The 10,580-nt window shown below is 43.0% G+C and overlaps 1 protein-coding gene across 1 annotated transcript; it reads left to right on the top strand.

Moving 5' to 3' along the window:
• Window positions 1–1,625: 1,625 nt before the first annotated feature.
• Window positions 1,626–10,094, top strand: F2RL3 (F2R like thrombin or trypsin receptor 3). Its single transcript, XM_075850937.1, has 2 exons — window positions 1,626–1,716; window positions 8,756–10,094. Exons 1-2 carry the CDS (start codon window positions 1,626–1,628, stop codon window positions 9,817–9,819), a joined length of 1,155 nt encoding a protein of 384 aa, XP_075707052.1. The 3' UTR covers window positions 9,820–10,094.
• Window positions 10,095–10,580: the final 486 nt, after the last annotated feature.

Raw genomic sequence — 10,580 nt, 5'->3', positions numbered from 1 at the left:
CCATATTGATTATATAACTGTATATTCAATATGTTTTGGTACACAGCTAAAATGCCAAAACTTGTGTCACTGTCCAAATAATTCTGGACCTAACTGTATTTTTGCTGGTTTGCTGGTGGAGGCTGGGTGTGATTGAGTGTTAATGGACTTGGCATGGTTAGAGGTGTGGCTAAAAAAAATTGTGGTGTCTTTCCATTTATGAAAAGTTGTGAGGTATGTCTATAGGGGCACACTGGTTGCTACAATTGTTTTGTGTGCATTATGCGGCCAATAAAACTCATTAAGTTCCATATCTGCAGAGACGAGTGTAGTCTGTAAGAAGTCATCATGACTGTCTGGTCTACATAGAGAAGATGATGACAGAGAACATCTGCATCAGAGAAGAAGTCACTTGTGAGTCACAGGATATATACTTTGTTGTGTTTTTTTGCCCGTAACTGCTTCTGATCTGTATGTGCTGCATTTTCTTGTATGTTCTGTAGTGCTAAATTATAGTTAAAAAGTAATATCCATCCTGGTATCGTGTATTTTAAAGCCCTGGCAATTCTCCTGATAACTTACACACCATTCCCCCCATGGTCCTATCACACTCGGTTTCAAGTAGATCTCAAGGCCCTCACAAATTACAACAGCAGATCTCCAACTCGCTGAGTGTGCCTACCCTTGCTCTGAGGTATCATAAGATGCAATCTAATGGAACATGGCACGACTTTTATACTGTCAAATTCGTATGGAAACTGATCGAATACACTCTGTATGCCTCTATATGAAATAAAAGGCATAGGAAGGTACAGTATGGCCCCATAGACTGCTATGGGTGCTGTATTAGAACTCTGAACAACTCAGCGGTTATGGAGCCATAATGCAGCTGTCTGCATGAGGCCTAGGGCCTACTTCACATATACAAATTTTTCTGTGTTTTTAAATTCTTGTAAACACCATGAATTCCAAGCAGTTTTATCGCTTTTTTTTACATGCATTTTTCCTGGTTATTTTGAAGACCTATAGAGAAGCCTATGGGGAAACACCAGAAAAAAACAGCATACCTAGAACATGGAGCATTTTTAAAAAAAACACCACCGACCACAAAAAAACACTACAAACCAAAATGCTGCGTATGTAGGCTTACTCGTATATCACCATAGATGTTAAAGTAACATCTGTCCACAGCATTTTTTGGGGAAGAAAAGTTGCAAAAAAATGCTGTTAAAAAAGTTCTTGAAAATGCAAGTAAATGCTGTGTGTGAATCCAGCCTATTGCTGATTCCCTCTTTCTATAAATATGCGGACATATGCAGATACACAAACCCCAACCCTCATTACAATACTATAGCAAGGCAAACAACAACATGATACGAACAGCTCTCAGTAGAAAAAGGCATCACAATTTGGTCTTGAAGGATTAAGTAATCAAGTGACACAAATCATTTCTTAAGTTTCACTGTTGATCTTTTTACTCCGCTTCTTAATAGGAAGTTTTCTACATCTGCTTCCCATAGACCACATTCCCTCCCCCTGTATTCACTGCTAGATCTCCATTCTTTTAGGGTTAACTACATAGGAAGTGGGTAATCATTAGTATAGCAACATCCCTTGTTTCTAGTTCTTAGCAGTTCCTTGACATCATGGTCTTCATCAGCTGCTTGTGGTCATTCTCCATCCCTATGCTACTCCTAGTTTTATGGGTCAGATCTTTAACCACACAAGAGTACGATGGTATGTATGAATTTTGGTGTAATACATGTCACTGATGTAAACATCTACTGTATCTGTGTTATCTGATATGAGATATGGTGCCGGATTCCTAGATAGTCCTTGAAAATGTTTATACATAATTGTAATTTCTTTTGCACATGGTTATGGTAAATGTTAGTACCCGCTAAATACATGTAATATCATATAGAATCATAGCTACAAAATTCTGTTGGAGGAGACACATAAGTAATGGTCCGTTTCTATTTTTTAATTGAAGGATTTTATATAAGGTCAAATTTAAAATGTTAGCACAAAACATGAAGATGTATTCACTTTCCAGCCTAGTGCTTTCTCTGTAATATCCTGTAAGACTTGTCAATCGACACTGGCTGTTTTACGACAGCCGTGGTTTGCTGATCCAATTATATCAGATGTCTGCCCAACATTTAGTAATTGTGTGTGCAACATCACACTTAAAAAAAAATAAAAAAAAGAATATTATATATATATATATATATATATATATATATATATATGCCCCACATGATGACTGCTATCATTTCTAACATGAGCTTGTTGCTGGTGATGTACACTTCCATATAATAAACACATATTGCTCATTTGTACTGGCGAATATATTATATATTCCACTAATCATAATGAATTAAGTAATGATAATAGAAGTCACTAAGACCAAATTAATTTACTATATATAGGCATAAAGCTGCTAATACTGTACACATAAGATTAATGTTAGTGGACTGTTCTCACGACCACAGATATCAGGGGACAAGGATGGTACATATTAGCATGGAGGTGTCTGACAGTGGCTTGTCTCCCTCTACGTGTTAAAATAAACATGATCGGTTAGTCGTTTATGTTGATGAGGTCAGAGGAGATAGCTGTGTATGGGCTTTTGTAAAGCCCCATTCACATGCATTGTATGGCACTTTAGTCAGGGGTGGGACTAGGTTTCAAAATGCTCCCCCCACCCTGGGTACCTTTAGTTCAGCATGATAGCTGTCAGATGAACATTCTTTCAATTGCCCCCACCACCATCTTCACTAGTGCTTAGCATTCTAATTTATAATAAAGAAATTTAAAAAATTCCAGGGCACTGTTTAACGTGTGGCGGGTTTATGTTAGGCAGGAGTAGGATACTAAGTAACACTGCACAAAGCAGCAACATTTGTCCACCATAAACATGTGTCTTGTGTCCTATTTTTTCCCTACACTAAAATTTTTTACCCCATCATAAATACGTACAGCATATCTCTGGATATAAATATTAGCCCCGTTACATGACCAGCTTATTACCACTATACACCAGACAGGTAAATACAGTGCTGCTCAGGTGAATAGCAGAGAATAAATAACAATTTATCCCAATGACTCACAGGTGACATTTTCTCAGATTGTCTTTTCCATCTGGATGCTATGACATTATGGTACAGAGTTTGTTGTCCAAGCTTCTTGACACAATGTTCCTTGTGCCAACCACAATGCCATCATGACAGTCACAATGTGGTCAATGCCCCCATATGTCAGCCACAATGCCCCCTTGACAGCCACAATGTCTCTTATGCCCCCCACAGTGATTCCCTCTCTTGCAAAAGCCCAGCACATATAAAGCACATATAACTGATGTGTGCACGTCAGACACAATAACTGACATTGGCACAGTTTGTAATAGGGAAGGAGCCATGACCTAATTTTCAATTGTAGTTTTAAATTGTATCCACATGGAAATTGGTGAGGAACACCTAGACCACTCCCACAATGCCCCCCACAACAGGCCAAATCCCCCCCTATGCCAACCACATGGCCCCATGGCAGCCACAATGTCCAAAATCCCCCTATGCCAGCCACAATGCCCTCCATGAGAACCACAATGCCCTCCATGACAGCCACAATGCCCCCTTGCTAGCCATAGGTTTCCTTACACTACCAGGATGTCACGCTGTGCACCCAAGTCCTGATTTTAACCAGCCAAACGTATTGGCCCATTAAACTTGGAAAAAATCTTTTCCATTTTATCGTATCTTCCATGCTGGATCCAACCTTGCTCTTCCTAGTTTTGTCTACTCACCGTGTGCCGACACGAGGATCCGTGCAGGATTATCCAAAACCACATATGCAACAAAGGTGAGCTGGAGGTCTTTCTTTCTATTCTTGTTTATCCCCTCTCTTGCCTAAGCCCAGTCGACGCTTACCTGCTGCGGGTGGGCTTCTTTCTATAGCTGACGTCAGACACAATAACTGATGTTGGCACAGTAAGTTACTTATTAAAGGGTAAGCAGCTGTGCCCTAATTTCTGCTCGGTACACAGGATAAACCCCCTGATCTTTAGTAGGGTCTGTCAGCTCCTGCTGCTCCAATATCTTATTTAAATATATATAGACTGCCGCCCCACAACTCCATCTCTTCAATCAGGAAGGCGCTGATTGGTTACAGTAGGCTTCTGACACACAGTTAAAATCTATTCCTATGTGGCAGGCGCTGTTCCCTCACCAAAGCACTAAAAGTAAGCGCACATTGGATAGCATTAGAAGCAGCTTGGCACAGTGTCTGGCAAGTGACAGCAAATATAGCACAGCATGCAGCTATATGATGGATATGGAACAGCATCATGGTTTCTGTAATAAACAGAAGCCATGATGCCATTGTAAGGAGAGCCTAAGCTGAGGTTCTGCTATTATTTTTTTGTTAACATACAGTACTCTGCAAATGTTTTAGGCAGTTGTGAAAAATGCTGCAAAGTAAGAATGCTTTCAAAACTTGAAGTGTTAATTGCATTTTATTAATTGATGAAAACAAAGCTAACAGAAGAGAACTCTAAATCAAATCAATATTTGGTGGGACCACCCTTTGCTTTCAGCATCAATTCTTCTACCGTGTTTCCCCGATAGTAAGACACCCCCGATTGTAAGACGTATCGGGGGTTTCAGGGGGGTCGGCTAATATAAGCCGTACCCCGAAAGTAAGACATATGTCTTACTTTCGGGGAAACACGGGGGTATTGCCCACTTCCGCGCCGCCCCCCTCTCCATACGTCACCCCCAGCACTTGTCAATGCCGCCGCCTCCTCCTTAAAACCCGAGCCATAGACTTTTTACGGCTCGGGTTTTAACTTGCTGCCCGCGCGATCGGGCAGCTGAATGTCGGGTCTCCGGCTGTCAGTGACTGCCGGGGACCCTGAGGAGAGGATAGGAGCAGCTTTAGCTGCTTCTGTCTTCTCCGATGTGTTTTTACACAGCGTTCAATGAACGCTGTGTATAGGAATAGAGACAGCAGCAGCGGCGCTGTCTCTATTCCTCCCGGTGATCATGTGACAGGTCACATGATCGCCGGGTCCCGTTAGTGACAGACTGCTGCTGGGTCTAACAAGACCCAGCACAGCCCTATTAGTGACAATCGTCACTATGAGAGGGCTGATTTCCCCTGTAACTGGGGCTGCTGTGCAGCTCCAGTTACAGGGGAAAAGATGGTGTAAAAGAAAGAAAAAAATATATATAAAGTTCCCCAAAGGTCTTTTTTGACCTTTGAGGGACAGACCATAGTAATAAAAAAATAATAAATAATAAAGTAAAGTGCAAAAAATTCGACAATTTTTTTCTAATATAAGACATACCCCGAAAGTAAGACATAGTGGGGCTTTTGGGGATAAAAAGAAAGTAAGACACTGTCTTACTTTCGGGGAAACACGGTAGGTACATTGCACACAGTTTTTGAAGGAACTTGGCATGGAGGTTGTTCCAAACATCTAAGAGAACTAAGCACAGATCTTCTGTGGATGTAGGCTTCCTCAAATCCTTCTCTTCATGTAATCCCATACAGACTCGATGATGCTGAGATCTGGGCTCTGTGGGGGCCCATATCATCACTTCCAAGGCTCCTTCTTCTTTACACTGAAGATAGTTCCTAATGACATTGGCTGTATATTTGGGGTTGTTGTCCTGCTGCAGAATACATTTTGAGCCAATTGGATGCCTCCCTGATGGTATTGCATGATGGATAAGTATCTGCCTGTATTTCTCAGCATCAGGACACCATCAATCCTAACCAAATCCCCAACTCCATTTGCTGAAATGCAGCCCCAAACTTGTAAGGAACCTCCACCATGCTTCACTGCTGACACTCATTATTGTACCGCTCTCCAGCCCTTCGTTGAACAAACTGCCTTCTGTTAGTCAAATATTACACATTTTGAATACAAAAATAAAATAAAAATTATTAACACTTCTATTATTGAAAGCATTCTTACCTTGCAGCATTTTTCCACAACTCCCTAAAACTTTTGCATAGTACTTCGTTTTAATCCCGAAAAGTAAGTAGGACCCTTCATGATGAAAACAGTTTCCAAATTACTTTACATCCGTTTTATTAGAATCAGTTTTCACAGGACTTTGAGTCTGCAGCATGCCCCATCTGTCGTAGATTTCTTACAGCTTGGTCACATATTCCACAATTGCAATACAAAGCGTGAAATCGGCATGCAGCACATGTAATACGCACTTTGTGGGAACATGGCCTTCTCTTTTTTTTATTCATGCCCATTTTTGGCTACATAGTTAGATGCATCTGTCCAGGGCCGGCCTTAGGATAGATGACGCCCCGTGCGAAATGTTCTTTCGGCGCCCCACCCCATCATTAAAAAAAATGCCCCATAAAAAAATTATAATGCCCCTTTAGTGCCCCCATACAGTATAATAATAATATTTAATAATATAATATATTACAACCCCTTCAAGGACATAGTATTTTGTCCTCTAATTGTGCCCACAATATTATGCCCCCTGAAGTACCCCTACACAGTATAATGTCCGCTAAGCGGCCCCCACACTTTATAGTGCCCCCTGTAGATTTTGCCATACAGCCTCCCTGTAGACAGTCCCATAATCCACCACCTCCTCCTTGTACACAGTGCCATACAGCCCCCCCACCTCCCCCTTGTAGACAGTGCCATACAGCCCCCCACCTCCCCCTTGTAGACAGTGTCCCCAAACAAAAACAAAAATTGTACTCGTCTAGGCCCAGTTCCCACGACGAACTGAGCTGCTCCATGACGGGACCCTTGCATAGGCCGGCGTGATCCTGTAGCCTAATACAGAGTTTCCCAACCTTTTCGGACTCGAGGCAGCACTGGAAAAATAACATTTCCTCAGGGCACCCCTACCAAAAATTGTTTCGAGAAAGACAGAAAACAGCTAAAAAAAACAAAACGCAACACTCTCAGGGAATGTTCACACACGTTTTTTGTAAGGCAAAAAAAATCTGCCTCAAAATTCCTTCAGGAACTGACAGCGTTGTTTGACCTTTTTTTTCTGTTTTTTTCTTAAGCCGTTGAAGCGAATGCAAAAGACGCAGGAAACAAAAGCTCCAAATGACCACCGCAAGTTCTACCTCAAATTATTTTCATTTGGAGGTCAGAGGCGGAAACCACTTGAAGACCATCAGCCCCCCACTCACAGTAAAATGACCACCAGCCCCCCACTCACAGTAAAATGACCACCAGCCCCCCACCCTCTCAGTAAAATGACCATTAGCCCACCACTCACAGTAAAATGACCATCAGCCCACCACTCACAGATTCCCCCTGTAGGTAGCGCCACACAGCCCCTTGTAGCCACACAGCCACCTTGTAGATAGCGCCACACAGCCCCCTGCAGAGAGTGCCACACAGCCCCCAGTAGAGAGTGCCACACAGCCTCCTGTAGAGAGTGCCACACAGCCCCCTGGTAGGGAGCGCCACACAGCCCCCTTGTAGATAGCGCCACCCAGCCCCCTTGTAGAGAGCGCCACACAGCCCCCTGTAGAGAGCACCACACAGCCCCCTGGTAGGGAGCGCCACACAGCCCCCTGGTAGGGAGCGCCACACAGCCCCCTTGTAGGTAGTGCCACACAGCCCCCTTGTAGGTAGTGCCACACAGCCCCCTTGTAGATAGCAACCCCCTCCTTCCTGTAGATAGCACCAATGTAGCTCCCTGAAGGAGCGAAATCCCCGTGGGGCCGGGGATTCCGCTCCTGGAGCACTCCTTGATGTCTCTGTCCATATATGGACAGTGACATCAGGGGAAACTCCTGAAGCCGAATCCCCGTCCACAGCATTGCCGACTCTGCGACCGTGGATTCCACTCCAGGAAAAGCTCCTGTCGTCTGTTTCCATTTATGGACAGTGACGTCATTGGCTTCTCCTGGAGTGTAATCCCCGGTCTCAGCGTCTGCAACGCTGTGGACGAGGATTGAGCTTCAGGAGTTTCCCCTTATGTCACTGTCCATATATGGACAGAGACATCAAGCGGAGCGCTCCAGAAGCGGAATCCCTGGCGAGACGGGGATTCCGCTCCTTCAGGGAGCTACAGTGGTGCTAGTAGATAGCAGAGCAGGGAGATACCGCTATAGTGCCGTCGCTACCGCTGTAGCAGTCGCAGCGGCTGCTAGTGGCGCCGCCGGCCATTGGCAGCAAGGGCGCCCTCATGCCCAGTGTTGCCGCTAGCAGCCGCTATGGCTGCTACAGCGGTAGCGACGACCACTAAGTGAAGAAGCGCCCGGGCGGAAAGGCGACTGCTGAGTCGCCGGGCCCGGGCGCTTCTGAAACAAGCATGGGAAGGGAGCCAGCGCAGCGCCCCCTTCCACCTGCTGGAGTGATGCGCCCTGTGTGAAGGCACAGGTCGCACACCCCTAAGGCCGGCCCTGCATCAGTCTGACACCTATTTATGTGTATGACCTACTTTAGGCTACATGATTTTGTCCACTGGGATGAGGTTCTACTATATGACATCACATCTTATAATATGCCACCTTATAGTCCTAGATTTTAGGTAACATGGCCTGTGTGTAGGAGTTAACTGTATAAATTTGATCCTATTCTGTGCCAAACATTTTTTATTGTAGTTGAAATTTGTGGAATATAAACACACATTAATTAAAAAGTAGCAATATCGCAAATGAACCTGGTGAAGATTAGTTCCAAGAGCATACCAATTTTTTTTTACCATAATGTAGACACTAGATGAAGCATGTTCATAAACTCTAACAGTTAGTTTCATATATCTTACAGATTATTCTGATGAAACAAATACATCTGAGTCTGTATTTTGTTCACAACCACGGTCCTTCAAAGGGGAATTAAATAACACATTCTTGCAAATTTCTGAATCATCGAAAGACCACCTGAAAAGTTCCATTACGGTTGTGCTCATACCTTCTATCTACGCCGTTATATTCATCGTGGGCCTACCAGCCAATGGCCTTGCCTTGTGGGTTTTGGCAACCAAAGTAAAAAAGATGACATCTACGGTGTTCCTTATGAATCTGGCAGTTGCAGACCTCTTGCTCATCCTTGTTCTTCCTTTTAAGATATTTTACTATTATTTGGGAAACAATTGGATTTTTGGTGAGCTAATGTGCAGGGTTGTGACAAGCTTCTTTTATGGGAACATGTACTGCTCAGCCTTGCTTCTCATGAGTATCAGCATTGACCGCTATCTGGCTGTGGTGCACCCTTTTTTCTCCAGGACATTCAGAAGCAGGATTTTTGCCACCGCCATATGCTTTACTTGCTGGCTAATTTCCATGTTATCTACTATTCCTCTGGCCACCATGCAACAATCCTACCGCCTTCTGGACACTGAGCTCACATTGTGTCATGATGTTCTTCCCAAACAGGAGCAGGAAGAGTATCTGTTTTATTATTTCATGACTGTCATTGTCTTGTGCTTTATTTTACCTTTGATAATTATTGTATTCAGTTACATTGCTGTTATTCGGGAACTCATACTAAGTGGAGAGAAATACACCTATGCTGTTAAACTAAGTGCATTGGTACTATTCATAGTGATTGTTTTCTTGACGCCAAGCAATGTGGTACTTTTGATGCATTACTCAGAGCAGTGTCTTCAAAGACATGGTGACCTTTATGCAATCTATATGGTCTGCTTAACTTTGAGCACCTTAAACAGCTGTGTGGATCCTTTTGTGTATTATTATGCTTCTGAAGAATTTCGAGACAAGGTGAGAAGCCAATTTAGGAAAAAGTCTGGAATATCAATAACCTCAGTAAAAACATCTAAAGAGACTCTGCCACCAAACTACCACAACTCCCGCTCCCGTTCAGTGCTTTGACATTTCTCTCTTCACAAGAAAAGCTTTTGGGCAGTAGGTACATCAGTACCAAAAAAAGAGACAACAAGGCTTACGGCTGAGCCCTAGTCATGTTCCTTGAATGAAATCTTAAAGTAGTATCATGAGGCAAAAGAAAATCATGTGCGATACGGATAGGCAAATTACCCTCAATTTATTTTGGGGTAGATTCGGTCAAATCGGCCTTCCGATTTGATTCGATTAGAATAAATATGCCACAAATCTCAAGCGCTCGTGACTGACACTCTGAGGTTTTCTTGGTTTTCTTGGACTGTATCCAACCCTTTTCAAGCTCTTTAATTCCAAGTCAGCATTAGTATTGTCAAAGTGACAGCAACATAAATAGGAAGAGGGAAGGGTAACCGCAGTGCAATTTGGGAAGGCTGCCGGCAAGGCATTATGGTAAAGTCCGCCATAGGTCATGTAATCCTTTTTCCAATCTATATTATAGTGACCCACACTTGCCAGTGGCCATTATTTTGCTGTGGTTCATACATTGCGAACCCTAAAAGATTTGGAATTTGACAAATCCGAAATTTGGGAAATTCGGACTAAATTCGATTTGTGTAGAATCAATTCTCTCATCTCTAATAATGATGCCTGTAAATCTTTATGTTCTGTTAGGTACAGATGTCATCATTCTTTGTGTTTTACAATCCCTTTCTTTAGAGTTATTGGAAGATTTAAAATACATAAATAAATACATAAAATGTGTGTAAGCTCAGGCACTATTCGCATTATGT

This window comes from Rhinoderma darwinii, chromosome 1, assembly GCF_050947455.1.
Source record: "Rhinoderma darwinii isolate aRhiDar2 chromosome 1, aRhiDar2.hap1, whole genome shotgun sequence".
NCBI lineage: Eukaryota > Metazoa > Chordata > Amphibia > Anura > Rhinodermatidae > Rhinoderma > Rhinoderma darwinii.
This window is presented reverse-complemented; position numbering and strand designations above follow the sequence as displayed.